Source organism: Octopus bimaculoides, chromosome 10, assembly GCF_001194135.2.
Source record: "Octopus bimaculoides isolate UCB-OBI-ISO-001 chromosome 10, ASM119413v2, whole genome shotgun sequence".
Taxonomy (NCBI): Eukaryota; Metazoa; Mollusca; class Cephalopoda; order Octopoda; family Octopodidae; genus Octopus; species Octopus bimaculoides.
This window is the reverse complement of record NC_068990.1, coordinates 33,809,450-33,830,069: the sequence shown is the minus strand read 5'-3', so window position 1 is coordinate 33,830,069 and position 20,620 is coordinate 33,809,450. Positions and strand designations below refer to the sequence as shown.

The window sequence follows — 20,620 nt, the reverse complement described above, 5'->3', positions numbered from 1 at the left end:
AGAGGTAACTCGAATGTGGAATCTAAAAGCAGAAATAATTCCTATCATAGTAGGTGCCTTAGGTATAATAAAAAAAATATTCAGACAAATACATAACAAAAACACCAGGTCTTACAAATATATATAACATACAGAAAATTGCACTACTGGGCACTGCACACATCCTACACAAAACACTTTCAATACAGTAACTGTAAGAGCATCACAGCAACCCACAGCACATACCCAAGGCACACAGAGCTGCGCTCGGTAGTGAAGTGAAAGCACGTTATAAAAATAAAACTACTGAACAATAATAATAATAATAGTAATGGTTTCAAATTTTGGTATAAGGCCAGTAACTTCATGGATGAAGTAAGTCAATTACATCAACTCCAGTATTCAGTTGGTACTTATTTTATTGACCTCAAAGGGATGAAAAGCAGAATCAACCTCAATAGAATTTGAACTCAGAATGTAAAGATGGGCAAAATGTCACTAAGCATTTTGTCTGGCATGCTAACTATTCGGCTAGCTCAACACATTAACAATAATAATATTAATGATACTACTACTACTACTACTACTACTACTACTACTACTAATAATAATAATAATAATAATAATAATAATAATAATCATAATCCTGTCTACTAAAGGCACAAAGCCTGAAATCCTGGGGTGGGGAGATGGTCAGTTACCTCGACCCCAGTGTTTCACTGTTACTTAATTTATTGACCCTGAAAGGATGAAAGGTAAAGTCAACCATGGTGGAATTTGAACTTAGAACTGATGAAATACCGCTAAGCATTTTTCCCGGCATGCTAAGGTTCAGCCAGATCACCACCTTAATAATGATAATAATGGTTTCAAATTTTGCCGCAAGGGCAGCCATTTTTGGGGAGAGGAGATGTATCGATTGCATTAACTCCAGTGTTCAACTGGTACTTACTTTATCGACCCCAAAAGGATGGAAGGCAATGTCGAACTCGATGGAATTTGAACTCACAGCATAGTGGCAGACAAAATAGTGATAAGCATTTTACCTGATGTGCTAGCGATTCTTATTTCTATTTTGCCCACATGGAGCTAAACATAGAGGGGACAAACAACGACAGACAAACGGATTAAGTCGATTACATCGACCCCAGTGCATAACTGGTACTTAATTTCTCGACCCTGAAAGGATGAAAGGCAAAGTCGACCTCAGCAGAATTTGAACTCAGAATGTAGCGGCAGACGAAATACTGCTATGCATTTCGCCCAGCATGCTAACATTTCTGTTTCTGCCAGCTCGCCGCCTTAATAATAATAATAATAATAATAATAACAACAACTATAATGATGATAATAATGGGAATAATGGTGAAAGAACCTGAGCAATTGCTTGGTTGGTTCTTGATATTACTACCTCATGTTGGTGCAGGAACAGAGAGAATACGAGATGTAATGATTAGACACATACATTGAGTTCTTTATAGTTGTGTTGGTGGCAGAGGCAATGGTGTTCATGCCAGGAGAATAAGTGCTGGAAAAGATAGTATTGTTGGGAAACAGTGTAGTAGAGTATCCTGTTGAAAGGACTATAATAGCCGTAAGAGAAGAATACAGGAAAAATATGGTGTAGCTGTGAAATACATAGCAAAGTTATATAGTGTAACATATAAGATTGATTAAATAGACAGTGTTATTCCTTGATAAAATCTTTCTATTACATGTTGTTAAATAGAAAAATGAATATTTTGGGAAAGTGGGGGAAAGACCAGACAAATCCTTTATCTTTCCACTTTTGCTGTTTTCTTTTGAACTATTCTATTATCATATTGGAAAAGATGCTAAGTTACAAACAAAAACAAGACAACAAAAAAAGAAATAAAGTCAGTGTTGTCGGGAGGGGGAACAAATCCATTTCCTCCTGATAATGCCTTTGGGTCTTTGGAGGTGGAATTTTATTAAGGTTTCATAATAATATTTAATGAAATATCTTGTGGCAAATACACATTTTGGTAAGAATTTTACTGGAATTCAAAGAGACTAAAAGATTAACCAACTTTTATGTTTTACATTGTTATCTGTCATAGTTAATAGAATCTTGTTTAGCCTGACTTCTTCTAAATTGATGACAATCAGCAGAACGGTTAAGTTTTAGTAAGTCTTGCTTGTTTTCTACACCTGCCAAGGAAAGTTCACTGATAGAACGTTTACAGAATGTCTCAGTTCAGATGTAAGAATACTTGAAATACTAATTGAATGAATAAAACAAAATGGATGATGGCTTGCGATAACAGCTTATATAAAGTGATACACTCATTCCAGTTTAATTGAACACTTGAAGAGTGAATGGTCAAAGTGTTATTCCTAATTAAGAAAAGATACTATTGTGTCTTGTGTGTAGCAGCATTTTCTTCAAACTAACTTGGACTATCTATTAGCAACAGGTTAACCAAAGCAAAGCAAAGATGAACAGATTCTACCAAGTAATTCAATTTTAAGCAATGCATTAAATTTATTTGTAAGGCAATTACTAGTAAGAATCACACACACACACACACACACACACACACACACACCTGCACACAAGCACATATGCACACACACACACACACACACACACACACACACACACACACACACACACACACACACACACACACACACACACATACATGAGTGAGTGAATATACAAAACCAAAGAACACTCAACACATTTGGAGTTACATGTATTTAGTAAGAGTTGTACTTAGCTCTACGTTACTCAAAAGTTTCATGGTTGTAGGAAAGGACCATCTCATCAAATGTTTAGAGATATTTGAGGAAGTGGACATATATCCAGCACCAGAGGTTTGCAAAATGAAAGGAAAATCTATTTTTATCTGTTTCTTTCTTTGAAGCATTTATAAAAACAAAGTGGTAGAAATAATAATTCCTAAAGGAGGCTAAATATTACATCAATGTATCTCTTACTTTTTACTTGTTCTAGTTAGTGGACTGTGGCCACACTGGGGTACTACCTTGAAGAGCTTTAGTCGAACAAATCAATCTCATGACTTTCAATTTCTAAACCTGGTACTTACTCTCTCAGCTTCTGACACAGAACTGCAAAGTTACAGGGATGTAAACAAGCCATCACCATTTGTCAAGTAGTGGTGGTGGTGGTGGTGGTGGTGGTGGTGGTAACAAATACATACACATTATATGACAGGTTTCTTTCAGTTTCCATCTACTAAATGCTGTGGTTGGCTTGAAGCTATAATAGGAGACACGTGCACAAGATGCCATGTAGAGGGACTGAACCAAAATCCATATGGTTCAAATGCAAACATATCACATAGGCATGTCTATGCCTATATTATAATTCTATTTCATGAAATCAAAACATTTACTGTATTGATATTCCAATTGTTATGGCTAACTAACTTTCCATATGTTTCTATTGCTCCTTTGTTTTTCATGATTATAAAAATTATTTCTAAGCATTTTGACTGAAATTTTGTTCAAAAATTAACGAGATGGAGAACTTCTTTACACCTGCTCAAACTAATTATTAGTGTTACAGAAAGAATGTTTTATCCACATGATTAAAAAACTGTATCTTCTAAATATTTTGACTTAGAATTTATCAAGATATAACTTCCTGATTATGAAACTGAAAGTACTTCCCACATGCATAGCAGCTGTAAACCAATTATCTAATTACAACTCACTTTCATTTAAGAGTGCTCTAGATTTTTGTTGATTATTATAACAAACAATACAGTGTTTGATTAATCTCAAATAGACACTGTGTCCACTTGTTCAGATTATCTCAGATTAATTGGAGATAGTTTATTAGCATAATGAGTCTATTCTGATGTGTAGTGAAGTCACACAAGCTGGTGATTAGAATTTTGTTTGTACATGTGTAAAGATATTATTTCAGTTTATCTATACATAAACTACTTACAACATTTATCCACAAACTAATAACTATTTTTTCCTATACAAATTATAATTTGTCATATTTGTGTTAATTATTTTTATTCTTTCTATACTATCATCATTATTGTTTTCCTTTGACAGCTCATTAGTCTGGTAATTTTCAGTCTACCCTTTCAAATATCAGTGACATAATGTGATTGTATATCTAAATGAAACAGCTAATTGCACTTCATTTACTAATCATATTTTGTCACTCCTGCCTATTAAGGGAGCTGGCTTCATAGTAATTCATAGGCCATAAGAAAGGAAACTTCATAACACAAAAAGATGTTTGCTCTGAAACAAATTTGATCTACAAAAGAAAGTGATATCTTTAAATCTAGTGCAAAAGATATCAGTCTCTCGAGTAATGATGCTTCAAATAACACATGTCCTGCATATCATTTTTTTGCAATATTAGTCTCTAAAATAAAGGCAGTGAACTGACAGTTATAACTGCACTGGGCAGAATGCTTAGTGGCATTTCGTCTGTCTTCATGTTCTGAGTTCATATTCTGCAGAGGTCGACTTTATCTTTCATTCTTTTGGGGTTGATAAAATAAGTACCAGTTGAGCACTGGGATCTATTTAATTGACTGAGCTCCTCCCCCAAGCTTACTGGCTTTGCGCCAAAATTTGAAACCATTATTAGTCTCTAAAATAAAGGCAGCGAACTGACAGAATTGCTACTACACTGGACAAAATGCTGTGAAGCATTTTGTACTTCTTATGTTCTGAGTTCAAATTCAGCCAAGGTCAACTTTACCTTTCATCCTTTCAGGGTCGATAAAATAAGTACCAGTTGAACATTAGAGTTGATGTAATTGACTTACCTACTCCCTGAAACTGCTGGCCTTGTACCAAAATTTGAAAGCAAAACAGTACTCTAAAATAGTACGGCATTAAAAATATATCATTGTTTAACAGTTACATATTGTTACTAGTGACAATTATTTGGATCATAGTACTAGATTATACAGCCCTTACTGTCTACATGTGCATTATCTTATGAGACAAAAATTTCATGTCATATAATGAAAAGTACGGGTCTGTAAAGGAATCAGAAACATAAACCTGTGTTCCAGGGAACCTATGTTGGTCTGTGCTGGGGGAAAAAAATTACTAAAGAATTTTTCTCTGCAAAAGAAAAGTTTTACTCAAAATTTTAATATCCTTGTCTCTCTTGTGACACTAATACATCAATTTTATAGGCTTATGTACACCTAGATATACATTGTAATCAATGACTTATCAATCCCTACACTGCAGTAGTCTTCTTTAATACAATTACACCACCTGTATTTAACTGATGAAACAAATTTAACCAGTGTACTACTTTTACCTTTGATCTTCAGTTGTTACTACATTACATTCTTTGATAATAACCAAAGTCTACAGTCTTTATTTCCATTTTACCTTTAGAGAAAGCAGATAACTCAGTGATTAGAGCATCAGGCTTACAATTGTGAAGTTATGAGTTGGATTTCTGGACAGGGCTGTCTGTTTATTTCACACTGCTCCAGTTCCCTTAGCTGTAGAAATAATTGATGTCACTGGTGCCAAGCTGTATTGGACAATATCAGTGGACATACCTTGGACAACATCAATCTCATGGAGAGTGGAAACTGGTCTGTATGGGCAACTGCTGGTCTTCTACAAGCAACCTTGCCCAGACTTGTAACTTGGAGGAGAACTTTCTGGGTGCAATCCCTTTATTAGTAGGCTGACCCATTGATCAAACCAACTGGAATACTCATCACTTTAGCCAATGCAGAACCAGACTACAGTCTCTGTTTCTTATTTCTTTATTGCCCACAAGGGGCCAAACATAGAGGGGACAAACAAAGGGATTAAGTCGATTACATCGACCCCCAGTACGTAAATGGTAATTAATTTATCGACCCTGAAAGGATGAAAAGTAAAGTCGACCTTGGCGGAATTTGAACTCAGAACGTAACGGCAGACGAAATATCGCTAAACATTTCACCCGGTGTGCTAACGTTTCTGCCAGCTCACCACCGACTACAGTCTCTGTTTCTGTTCTACTTTTCTTATCCAGTTATATAGGTGTGCATGTGTATGTGGTCTGTTGAGTAAGATGTTGCCCTCATGATCACGAGATTGTGGTTTTGATTCTCAAACCAGTGTTGCATTGAATTCTTGAGCAAAACACTGCATTTCATGTTGTTCCTGTCCATTCATTTGCAAATAGTTGAAGAACGTGGTTTAGTGGTTAGGGTGTTGGACTCATGATCGTAAAATTGTGGTTTTGATTCCTGGACCAAGCAACACATTGTGTTCTTGAGCAAAATTCTTCATTTCACATTGTTCTAGTTCATGCAGCTGGAAGGAAAAAATTAATAATTCTGTGACAGACTGGTGTCCCATCCAGGTGGGGAATTTATATTCCATGGGAACTAGGAAACTGGTCCTTATAAACCGGCATGATTCAAGAAGGTAACCTTTACTCTGTTGCTAATGGGTAACCCTGGCATTTTGTTCAGGAGCAAGTTGGTCTGCCCACCTTGCAAGTGGGATAGCATCATTTGAAAGCTGCAGCAATACAATATGCAGAAGTGCATTGTGACCGGCAGTGTATGACAACATCTGATAATCTGGTCAATACAGTGATACAGTTATGCATTTATCTATGCCATTAATCCTTCCAAAGCTGACCTGACTTTAAATACTTTGGGAATAATTTGAGTAGATGTATCATTCACCATATACATGACTGTAGTTCACCTGAGTAGATTAATGAAGTTTCAATTAATTTTCAATATAATCAAGGTATTGGAAGGATTTTAGCAAACTATCTGTAGCTTCATATACTGGTACATAATATGGCAGTTTTCAATAGTTGAAATATCATTATATCATTCATGTTATAATGAGATTTTCATTAAGATTTTAATTCAAATGTGGACACTATAGTATAAGTGGTTTCAAGCAGCTTGGCATTGAAGTGATCAGCACATGCATCTCATGGATATCTGTACAGGAGTACCTTAAAAGAAATCATCCACTTACAATGGTCTCACACACACACACACACACACACATTATATAAATGTGTGTGTGTTTGTGTGTGTATACATGCAGATAGATTGATAGGTCGCTAACCACTACACACATTTTTTTTCTTTGCTTCTTTCTCTCCTTGTTTCTTTCTGTGTCCCTTTCTGTGGAAAAGCGTAGGCTCGAAACATTAAAGACTTTTTCAATTCCCGAGCATTATACTAATACATCTGTTTGTTTTCTACACCACCTGTCTTCGTCTTTTGGTTTCTTGTGATTTCTCCCTATATATATATATATATATATATATATATATATATATATATATATATATATATAAACAAAATCGAACACACATACACAAGGTATGTGTGTTGGTACTTAATAGGTTGGCTGCAGTTTTTAGGTGCAAGAGAATATATTCTCTACTCACCTGGTGTAAAAAACACCTGAAATTAAGTCATAGTCAAGCGAGACAACTCACATAGGTCCGTTCTCAGAGCAACAGACATCGATGTTTTGTGATTGTTGTGACTTATCAATGCTGCATACCCAACAAGGACCACTGCTATAAGTGCAAGAATCTGAGAGGGGAATACGTTGACTAAAATCATAATTAACTGATCCTCCTGTATGTATGTATGTATCTATCTATCTATCTATTTATCTATCTATCGATATGTGTGTGTGCGTGTGTGTGTGTGTGTAAAATCAAAATAAGCAACAAGGATATCCAGAGGTAATGCAGTATGATCGTTTCATGCAACTTACATGAAAAGATTCTATTATATCTATGTGCAGCTTAGAATTGCTCTGCATTTTCAATTGATGTAATGATTGCATTGTTCAATTAAATGGAGCTACATGAAACGATCGTACTGCATTACCTCTGGATATCCTTGTTACTTATTTTGATTTTAATCACCTTATTTTGAAATTGTATGGATAATACCATACTAAATTCTTAAGTACCATTTTCATCTGAATCTAAATTTTTGCTGAATATATATATATATAAATATATATAAAGAAAATAGGAAAATCCAGACTATATATATGTGTCTGTGTGTGTGTGTGTATATATATATATATATATATTTATAGTCTTGATTTGATTTTCTGAGGAAAACGACAGAAAATTGTTTATATTTTTTTGTAGCAAAAATACTGGAGAATCAGTCAATTTCTGCTCAAGATGAGAGTGATCACATTCTTTGATAATTGGTTGAGATTTAGTTTGTCACTGACAGGTCATTAGGTTCATGTAGCAAGTGAAGACGTTTTGAACAAGAATTTTAAGTTAAATAATTTATACTACTGATATATCAAAAGCCATATGCACATGCATACGTACCCATGCACACATATTTAGAAAACATATACATACACGAATGCATAAAACAAGATGTTTATAATCATGTATAAAATTAATGAAAGAGTAAAAGAAGAAGAAAAAGAAGGAAATAGGTTAAAGAAAACATGAGAACGTAGTTTGTCACTGACAATTCATCAATATCATGTGACAAATGAAAGTTTGTTCTGAACTAAAGTTTTAAGTTAAAGAATTTATACTGTGGGGTTTTTGCGTCCAATGAAATATCTTCATGTATGATTGTGTCCACACACACATACACACACGTGCATGCATATATACAGGCATATATGCACACACATAAGGAATACACATGTATGTATAGAATTAATAAATGCATAACTAGAATAGTAAGAAATAAGTGAGTGAAAGTAATGAAGATGGAAATCCATTTTTTGAATTTTCATCAAAATAGAAGTGAAAAATAAAAAATTTTTAAAGATCAAGAAGAAATACTTAAGTCTGGCTCTTTCATCAACTTCTTAAAGAGATTTTTGGAGATGTACAAATTTTTCTGTTTTGGTTATTATTGTTTCTTTAAACAAATTTATTCAGGGAATTAATTTTTTTTTTTTACATAAAATGTCCTTCCATTTCTAAATGATATATTGGATCATCTTTTAAGCATTGGTAAACATGAACGTTTTGAATTTGTTGTTCTCACAAACTTTGAAATGCTCACTAAGTGGGTCTTTCATTCGATCCAGATGGTGTATTTGTTGTTTATGTATCCTCTGCCATTCAGATAGGGGTTTTCCAGTCTGGCTGATGTAATTTTTTTTCTAACTGAGGCAACTTATGCAATATATGAGGCTTCTTATTTTGCAGTTCACATCCACATCTGTCTTGAGTATTCAGTAAACTCATTCATTACAATTTTTACTATGCTTATCCCACATCTCCTGCTGTCTTCACAATTTTTTTTCTTCTTTTACAGAAAATTCTAGGTTATTTTCTGGAGAGAATTTTGAGGCTTTTTATTGACACTTGCTGTTTACGATTAGGCTTTCAAGGATCAAATCCTTTATTTTCATACTTCAAAAAAATAATTGAGATGTTCTCTGATAATAGAAGATCTTATGTCCTTTTTTCAATCCCATTTCCTATTAAGTTATTATTTTAGCAGTTTATGAAAGCTTCTAAGCTATTCTGGCTGCCTTAGTTGTAGTCTTGCTTTGACTACTATTGCACATATGCATTGTGCCAGAACCATCCTTCTAGGATATCATTGTAAAATCATGCTGTACCAATATCACATGTCATACAAATATCCCATACTGCTTGACAGTGTGTGCATCTATATATATATATATGTGTGTGTGTGTGTGTACGTATATGTTGATGCATATGAATATATCTTTATCTGTTTTGTGTGTGTATATATATATATCTGTATATATGCATATATATGTGTATATATAATATAAACATATAAGCGTACTCATGCATATCTATATAATGATGATATATATATATATATATATATATATATACATGTACACATGCACACACACACACACACACACATATATATACATACATATATATGCATATGTATATAAGATAATCTCACTGTCAAACTAAATTAAATCAGTTAATCTGATAAACATTGATTTTGAAGTATATTTTTTATTCCTTTAGTAATAATATTGAATTTACAAACAGTTGCTGTGTTTTTGAAACAACAGTTGTTTTGTTTCTTAAATGTAATTCTGTTGTCATTATGTTATATATGTATATATTAATGTATATATATATGTGTGTGTGTGTGTGTGTGTGTGTGTGTACATATACATGCATGTGTACGCATATATGTTTATATTATATATACACATATATATATGCATATATACAGGTATATATATATATATATATATATATATATATTCTTTAGTATTATTTATCTCTCAGCTTAGATCTTCTGTATTCTTTACACCAGTGTAAACCACTGTAAACGAAAGTTCCTCCATATTTCTTTAATGCTAAATTTGTATATTAGAAAACTGTTTCTATCAGATTAAAACACTGCTTTTGACTTTTAATTCAATGCATTTGTATTTAAACTGTTTTTCATTATCCTGGCTATCAGATCATATCTGTGCAGATATCTCCATGATTGTCGTTATAGTTACACCTTCCTTTCTGTGATAGGTTACTGACTGTACAACAATGTAAGATGTACATTGTTGGAACAGGATTATATTCTTATCTATTTTATTTTGTTGATGAATTATCTATCTATTTGTGTATTTTGGAAGTAATAGCTTACTGCCAAGTGAAACCATCCAACTGCCTTGCTAATATAGTGGTTTCAAGGAAGAATCACTTTAAGTTAGGTTGCAAAATTATCTTGAAAATCTTTAAAAGCTTTCTATAAAACCAAAATAACATATCTTTGTGTAAAGCTGGTTAATTATGAAAAAATTATCCATGCTTATAATATGTATGTGATTATATGTAGGAATGTGAAGGTGTATGTGTATGTATGCATACACACATATATATACACATACACACACACACACACACACACACATATACTCTCTGTGTGTGTGTCTGTGTTTGTGCATGCGCAAGCATGTGTATGTGTGCAAGTATGTGTGAAAGATGGCGTTCAACTTCACAATCATTTGATTAACCATTCTTTGTATACAGCAGCACCATACATGATATAGGACGAGTATTCTATTGTGATTCTCAAATGATCTTTAGAAAGGGTCAGTAGTTATTGATGGATAGAAATATTTTCTGGCTTTGAAGAAGTTCAGTCTCTGAGATGCCATCCTTGAAATGTTGAAGGTGTGTGTTTATCAAGACAGATCCTTAGTTATAATAAGGCCTATCGATTTCAAGAAATCTTGTGGGTTTTAGTTGCATGTTGTTCATGTTTAGGGAGGGAGAGATGCGATAACGTTTTCTTGATAACTTTAGTGATTGGGTCTTTTTGCTGGTAAAGGAAACAAGATTTGAGTGACCCCCAATGGAAAATGGTTTTGAAGTTCCTATTTGCAGACTAAATGTAGATTTGGCAACAGATGTTTAAATTGCATGTGAATGAAACTAGTATGAGGAAAGTTATAGAGGAATGGAGTGTAGTATCATTTGTAATGGAGCGAGCATTGTTAGAGATGATGGCAGGCATGTTATTGATACATAGTAGGGGAAAATAGAAGACAAAACTGAACCCTGGAGCACATAGGAGTTGATAAAATGTGAGTCAGCAGAGCTCCATCAACACATGCTACAAAGGTGAGTTAACAGGAAGCTTTTGATCTGAGAGACAATATATGGAAGGAGGCCATAGGTGGGAAGTTCTAACAGGAGATTTATGTACCTAGTTAAAAGGTTTGGTTGTATTGGATGCAACAAGAGTGTTTTCAACAAATTTTTGATGGATATGGAGGGATATATATTTTTGGAATATGGAGGGATATACTCGGGAAGATAGCTTCAATCACAAACATTGCTTTTTTTGAATACATCAATTGCAGTTAGTATAGAACTGACACAGCTGCAACCAGTCATTAGGAACGAGCTGCAAAGAAGATTGTGTACTCCCCATAGATTTGACATGGGCTGTTAGGGTAATGAAATGGTTGAATAACATGAGAAGTGTAAAGATGATGTGCTGACAGGTAGAGGAAGCAGATATATTTAGAGGAGTTGAGGAGAGAGACTTTAAGTCAGAATAAGTAAAAGTCATTGCGTCTGGTATTCAAGTGAGAGAGATATGAAGCAGGGAGTATGGAAGCCTCGCATGCACAGACACCACTTTCCTGAGTAAATTCCGAGTAATAATCATAGTCTGGACAGCAAACATAGACTATGAATAAGAGATGAGATTTTTGTTTCTTTGAGAGGAATAGAATATGAGGTTTACTTATTAGTTAATGTTGGTCATACATGATGTCTAGGTTGGATCAGAGCTCATAGATGCTGCAAACAATTAATTGTCCAACAGGTTTAGTTTTAGTTTTTGGCAGCTGTGGAAGTACAGAGAATGTTAGTATGCCATGTGGCCACGTTACTCCCCACTTTTGGAAACTTAATGATAATTCCTTGTAGTATAGGCACAAGGCCTGAAATTTTTTGGAGAAAGGGCAGTCAATTACATCAACCCCAGTGCTTAAGTGGTAATTGTTTCATTGATCCCAAAAGATAAAATGCAAAGTTGAGTTTGGCAGAATCAAAAATCAAAATATGAAGCCCATATATGACACACTCATTACATTCTTGGAGTGGTTGACGTTAGGAAGGATATCTAGCCATAGAAAACCATGCTAAATCAGACTGGAGTCTGATGCAGTTTTCCAGCCTGCCAGCCCGGTCAAACCATCCAACCTGTACCAGCATGGACAATGGATGTTAAATGATGATGATGATGATGATGATGATGATGAAAGAAATGCCATGAGTCATTTTATCTGATGTGCTGACAAATCTGCCTAGTTTACCAGCTTAATAATAATAATATATCCTTATACAGGGCATTTGGGCTAAATTTGATGATGGTTTTTAACATCTCCTTTATTTCAGAAAAAGCTTGATGTATTGGTGAGCAGTCACTGACATTAGAAAGAATAAAGATTAAAGTTGTAGCTGAGAAAAACTTAGCTGATATGGAGGACTGGAATCCATCTGAATATTGGAAAAGAGTTGCCTGTATCAAGATGATTGGCACGAGGTGTCAAAATGAAAACATCATGACTGATGCTCAATGATCTGTGAACACTGTAGAGGTTGTAAGATGTAATATAGACAGCTGCAGCAGAGACTACAAAGCCACAGCCATCAGGAAGGGATACATCAGGTGTTCTAACTGAATCGGCAAACCAGAATTCATCCAACAACTGATGTACAGGACCTTAGGCTCAATTCAAACTGCTATGTGAAGCTGCTGGAGAATCGTGGTCAAACACTGACTGGAGAGGATTGCTGCTGGTAGGCCACAGGTGTGGCAGCAGGATTTGGTTCCTTGCCATACCCCCAGAAAGAGTCAGAGGTGATTGTTGGAGAATCCATGATTTCACCAAACCTAATTTCTGGTCTCCCAATTCACCTGATAGTATCCCATGGATTGCATTTGAGAAAGGCACCAGCCACTCTACTTGCAACACCAAGTTTAAGCTGGTGGCCAAGATCAAGGAGGTGCTCGAAGAGCTTCCCAGGGATACAGTAAAGAATGCATGTACCAGATTCTGGAGCCTTCTCAAGGCCATGGTGGAAGCTAAGGGCAGCCACTTTGAGTAAACTATAATCTCTCAGCCATAATCTAGTTGGTATTTTTTTTAAATACTTTTATTTTTGGATAGGATATTGTGTTTTCTTTTTGTTTTATACAAACTGTCAAATTTAGCTGAAGTACCCTGTTCATACACACAATCTTATAATCACAAACTTTCTTGTTAGAAAAAAATCAATATTATCAGTGCTCTCGTAAAGTGTTTAATATTTAGAAGGGCACTCAACCATAAAAACCAAGTAGAACTGGAATCTATATGTACATGGTCCTCTAAGCTAACTAGTAAAACAGATAACTCCAAATATGAACTGACTTGGACTACAATGGCCCATCCAAACCCATACAAGCATAGAATGCAGACATAAAATAATAATGATTCAGGCAAACACTGGTGATTTAGGATTGTTTTCCTTATTCGGATTACTTAATGTATTGGCAACAATAACCACAATAATAAAAAGAATAACAATTGAAGGGTATAAACTGAGAGACTTCAAATAAGATAATAAAGGCAAATGTAGTGGGAGAAGGTGACTGATGCTGCAGTTAGTGATAGTGACAGTTAACAGTCTGGAAAATCGCTTAGCCCTTTTGTTATCATATTTACTTTGAGATGCTCTGTTTCTTTCAATTAATTTTAAATATAACAAAGAATCTAGTAAAATAACTTAGTTATCGTTAAGTTGGTGTTAAGAACATAAATTGTGGAAGGTTTTAATTCAAAAGTCATGAAAACATGACGTTTGTACTACAGAGCCAGAAGTATTTTCAGCCAGGTTGGTATTGAAAGTGTTAAGCAATCTCTAAATAGACTCTGTAAATGTGCTTTTCAAGGATATCAACATATTTGAGTTTGTGTGTGTGTATGTGTGTGTGAGAGAGAGAGAGAGAGAGTGTATGTGTTTCTGTGTCTCTCCATTTCTTGATATTATGTGACAGTTGTAAATGAGAGTCACCTTCATACAAGTGGTGTCGTTTGTTTCCAATCTTCCATGAAAACATGTCTGGCTATGGGGAAATGTTACCTAGCTTAGGAACAAGTGAAACTTGGCAGCAGGAAAGGCATCCAGTCATAGAAAATCTGTTTCAACAAATTCAGTTTGATCTATGGAAGCATGGAAAAAAAGGAACTTTAAAAGGATAATGATGATGCTGAATTACAAATATAATATAAACTAGGTAATATAATAAAATGTGATAATAGATAATAATTTGAAGTAGAGCAAACACATGAGAAGTAGCTATATAAGATACAGGTAATACAATGTAATGAACCGAAATCCTTAAATATTAATAAAATTTTGGTAAATTATAGCCTTAGTTGAGTGAAGTCACAAGGAAACTGAGAATCAACTATTTAAATAGATTGTCTTCAATTAGATTGACTGTAATTACTCAACCTATAAATACCAGGTGAAGTCATTAAAATACCATTTAATGAATTCTCATTAAGAAATAGTTCAATCACCAAGATTTCTTCATTCTATGAAAATGTTATAATCATATAAATATTGCTTTCTCACTGGCTGCTTAGAGGGTCTCTGTTGCTGTCAGTATTATCATATAGTCTGCATCAGTACTAATTAGTGCTACTGTGAAGTTTCCCCTATCAGTGATAGTTTACTATTGTCATAGAGTCCTGGTCTACACTAGTTAGTATTGTCTGTCACAAGATGACATATTTTTGCCAGGTGAGTGGACTGGAGCTGTGTGAAATGAGGTGTTTTGCTCAAGAACACAGTGCATTGCCCCAGTCCAGGAATCAAAACCACAATCTTGTGATCACAAGTCCAGCACCCTTACCACTAAGCCACATGCTTCCACATGAGTGGATTTGGTTACGGAAACTCAAAGAAGCTCATCATGTGTGTTTGTGTGTTTTCATGTCTGTGTTTGGCCCCCAGTACACAACTTGAAAACTAGTGTTGCTTTGTCTATGTCCTTGTAACGTAGTGGTTCAGCAAAAAAAATTAAAAATCTGATAGAATAAGTACCAGGCTTAAAAAATGTGCTGGGGGTCAATTCATTTGACTAAAAACTTTTCAAGGCAGTTCTCCAGCATAGCCACAGTTTAATGACCAAAACAAGTGAAAGATAAAAGATTTTAGATGCCAAATCAATTTGCTCCCTTCTAGACTGACTATCCAGGCACCTCTATAGGCAACTCAGTGTTTATTGTCTCAGTTTCACCATCGCTTTACCTTTTTGCAATCCTACAGTTTTCTTTACCTATTTTATTTCACAGCAAGAAAGACGTTTGGATCTTGTAACCATCACACATCCAGCTAACTTTAAAAATCCTCAGAAACAAAGGATGGTATTTATTACTGCTCGTGTCCACCCTGGAGAAACACCATCATCATTTGTTTGTCAAGGTAAATGTCACTTATCTGACTTTATGTTCTCTTATCCTTTCCTGTTATCATACTTTATCAGCTCCTTTTATTATTATCATCATTAATCAAGGACTTGGATAATTCATTTATCGAATGAGGATAGATGTTTAAAATCTCGATTTAGGCCTGTAAACTTATATAATTGCTGTTTGCTCTCATAAATTGCAATATAAATACCAAAGCTAGAAATTTTCTAGTAATTCTTTATCACAAAAAAAAAAAAAGAAGTTATAATTGGTATGAAAACTGGATTACTTTTTATGTGAAGGTATTTAGATTTTATCTGTCTATTATTAAATTAATAAATTGATCATCAGATCTAATTTTTCTCTATTAGATTCATTAAAATATTTTTATGAAATGACTTTCACTATTTGACTTTATGATCTCATTTGAGAAGTATTTTTTCTTTTATGATAACATTAGATTCCTCAAGACAAATTTAAGACACATCGTAACTTTTTCTGCTCATAGCTAAAATATACCTCTTAAGCTTCCTCTTGTCATTGTAAAGGTATATTCTAACATTCTTTTCTCATAACTAAGGTAAATGTTAGTTTTCTTTTCTCGTAACTATGTTTTACATCAACTTCCTCTTCTCACAGCTAAGACAAATCTCTTTATCTTTAAGCAACAAATAATTCTAATACCTGAAAGTTCAAATGTGAAGAGCTATAAAGTATTTTAATGGAGAGATAATAATTTCTTGTGACTAAGCCAGTTTTCCTAAGAGAAGGTGTGTAGATTGAATAAAATCCAATGTTCAATGTTTTATTTATTTTATGGACTGTTCAGTGATGGAAGACAGAGTCACCTGAAGCAGGAGTGGAACTAAGAACACAGAATGATAAGAATGAAGCATTGTAGTTTAGCACCATACTGTTTCTTTCTATTTACCATATTAACTATAACACTATGTAGTCTTCCAGACATAAAAGACAATAATAGCATTCCTCAGTTTATTGCTCAGATTGTCTGCAAAATTATGAGCACAATACTATGGAAGTAATTAACAAATACTGTTCATTGATGACTTCTATTCCTATAATTTAGTCACATCTGTTTATTTCTTCACAATTCTGTAGGACTGTTGACCTACATATGTTGTTGAAGCAAATCAATTTTAAATGATAGTCACAAATAACTATATTATTGTAGGAAACAGCCATGGGGATTTGACCACAATATCTTTGAGTTGCCCTACCTACAAATATAGAAACTGCTGTATCTCTATGTATTTATACTGTAAACATAATTGATATCTCATAAGTTATAATGCTACAGCCAGAAACAGATATATTTACAATGCAAAACTGGTTCCATTCAATAATATTGACAATATTAAATTATCTGGCATATAATTTGTAAGAACATTCTAATAAAACTCATTCTGAATCTATCCTGCACCATAAAACCAAGTGCATAAATAAAGGTGACACAGATAATAATAATTTTCCCGCTCATTTCTATGTTTGTGTCTATATGTTTAACATAAAGTCAAACTATTGGTCAACAACATAGAGTTTACTAAACATTTATATTTATACAGAGAATCTCTTATCAAATATCATTGCTGGAACTATTATTCTTTTCCTTCCTAGCACTACATTATGATAACTATTTCTATAGTTGTTGCTGTTGCCACTATTAAAGTGGCAAGGTGGCAGACTCAATAGAGCACTGCAAAACATGCTTTGTGGTATTTGTTCTAGCTCTTTATTTATGAAGTTCAAATCCTGATAAGGTCAACTTTGCTTTTTATTCTTCCAGAGTCATTAACATAAAGTACCAGTGAATTAGAAGTGTTGATGTAACTGACTTACCTCACTCTTCAAAATTGCTAACCATCTTCAAAAATGTGTAATCATTATTACTATGACTGGATTGACAGACTCATTAAGCAGTGAAACATGAGCTGTTACTGCCAAGGACATGCTTAGGCTTGAAAGAAAGGAAGCTAGTATGCTTCACTGGATGTGCAATGTCAGCGTGCATGTATGACAGAGTGTAAGCGTCTTGAAAGAAAAGATAAGCATAAGAAACATCAGATGTGGTATGCAAGAGAGACGACTGTGCTGATACAGTCATGCGATGCATATGGATTAGGACAGCAGTGTAAAGAAGTGCTGTGAAGGGAACCTATGGAAGAGGTAAATCCAGGAAGACATGAGACGAGGTGGTGAAGCATGATCTTCAAATGTTAGGCCTCACAGAAGCAACGACTAGTGATCATGACCTTTGACAATATGCAATGCTCAAGAAGACCCATCAAGCCAAGTGAAATTGTAATCATGGCCAATGCTGGTGTCACATGACTGGAACCCATGCCAGTGGAATGTAAGAGCACCCATTACACTCTTAGAGTGGTTGGCATTAGGAAGGGCATCCAGTCATAGAAACCATGCCAAATCAGACTGGTGTCTGGTGCAACCCCTCAGTTTACCAGACCTGGTCAAACCGTCTAACCTATGCCAGCATGGACAACAGATGTTTGATGATGATGATGATGATTAGAACATTAAAAGACAAAAATGCTTTGCAAATATTCTGAGTTCAAATCCTGCTAGAATCAAATTGCCTTCTATTCTTCCAAGGTTGATAAAATACATTTCCAGTCCAAGTATTGCAGTCAATGGCATTGACTAACTCTCTCTTGAACTAAATTGCTGGACTTGTTCTTAATTTCAAAAACAATAAATGTGCAGTGGATTGACAGATATTTTAGACTTTTGGAAAATTGCTTTGCAGTATTCGTTCTCGCTCTCCATATTCTATGTTCAAATTCTGCCATTGTCAATTTTCAACCCTCTGAAGATGGAAAGAGTGTAGTAAAATAAACTATTAGTTAAATATTTTAGTTGGTTTATCAACTAAGCTCTTCCTCTCAAAATTGCTGGCCTTGTACCTAAGTTAGAAACAACCACCAACACCACCACCAACAACACATCACCATTACCACTACCATCATTGTCATCATCAGTCATCTATCATCATCATCACCACCCCCACTACCATCATTGTCATTGTCATCATCATCATTATTATTATTGTTAGGGTGATGAGCTGGCAGAATCTTAAGCATGCTGGACAAAATGCTTAGCAGTATTTCACCCGTTGCTACATTGTGAGTTCAAATTCCACCAAGGTCGACTTTGCCTTTCATCTTTTTGGGGTCGATAATATAAGTACCAGTTATGCACTGGAGTCGATGTAATCAACTTAATCCCCTCCCCCAAGCTGCCCTTGTGGCAAAAATTTGAAATCATTATTATTGTTGTTGTTGTTGTTGTTAGTGGTGGTGGTGGTGAGCTGGCAGAATCATTAGCACGCTGAGTAAAATGCTTAGCGGTATTTCATCCACTGCTATATTCTGAGTTCAAATTCCATCGAGGTTGACTTTGCCTTTCATCCTTTGGGGCGGTCAATAAAATAAGTACCAGTTGAACACTGGGGTTGATGTAATCGATTCATCCCCTCCCCAAAACCTGTTGCCCTTGTGACAAAATTTGAAACCATTATTATTATTATGAGGGTGGAGAGTTGGTAGCATCATTAGTACATTGACAAAAATGCTTAGCAGTATTTCTTCCAATTTTATGTTCTGAGTTCAAATTCTGCTGTCATCAATTTTGTCTTTCATCATTTTGGGGGTCAATAAAATAAAATACCAACCAATCACATGGGTTGATGTAATTAACTTGCCTCACCCTTCCAAAATTTGAAACCATTATTATTATTACTAGATTGTACCCTATTGAGTAACATTACTCCAGAGTCTTTTGGAAGAATCTGTTTTGGCCTACTTTATTAGTGATTGCACAGATATGCCACTACCTTTCGCTTCTTCTGACTTCTTTTCTTGTTAACACTTCAAACAATGAGAATAAGCTGAGCTTGTGGCAAAAATCACACGGGTAGTAAAGAACATGAAGAAAACTGGTGACAGTTGCACAATAGGGAATGCTGGATGTTTTAACAAAACATTGACAACTGCAACACTCAAAAACCCCACTCACCGACTATTGTCTTTACCACAGCAAAAACAAGAAAATTGAAACATCAGCAAGTAAACAAAATAATCAACAAAATCTTTCCACAATACAGCAGAATGATAAACAACATAAATTATTAATAACGAAGATTAATAATGCTCTTTTCCTAAATTGGTGTCAGGCCAGAAAATTGCTGTGCCTATAGTGCAATTTGAACTCAGAATGTTATGGGTTGTCATCAAATATTGTGAAACATCAATGGATTAGAATTTGCACATTAATCAGAATAAAATATTGATAATTGAAAAAAAATCAAAAAAATCTTAAGTTTCACATCTTAGTTTGTTAAGAAGTTGATAAAATATTTTATAATGAAAGTGAAAGTAAATTCTTATATTGAACATTGTTGTTGCTGTTGTTACTATTGATGTTGCTGCTTTTCTGTGGAGATGGGTAGGGTTTGCTTAATATTCTTTATGAAAAATTTAGGAGAAAAAAATGTTTTAAGTAAATTTCCAATTCCCAATGTGAGTTAGTTGCCATTAAAATATGTTAAGTGTAGCATGGAGAAATGAATTTGTAATTTCTATAAAAGTTATTGACTTTACAAAAACCTGAATATAACTTTGTAAACAATGTTGTCATCTATTAACTGAACTGTTTT

At 34.4% G+C, this 20,620-nt stretch overlaps 1 protein-coding gene across 1 annotated transcript in view; it reads left to right on the top strand.

Moving 5' to 3' along the window:
- Positions 1-20,620, top strand: part of LOC106877315 (cytosolic carboxypeptidase 6-like) — a 511,794-nt gene that overhangs the window by 348,176 nt on the left and 142,998 nt on the right. Inside the window, exon 6 of the mRNA XM_052971128.1 lies at positions 15,814-15,943. Within this exon, the coding sequence (XP_052827088.1) occupies positions 15,814-15,943 (130 nt within the window). The remainder of the gene's footprint in view (positions 1-15,813; positions 15,944-20,620) is intronic.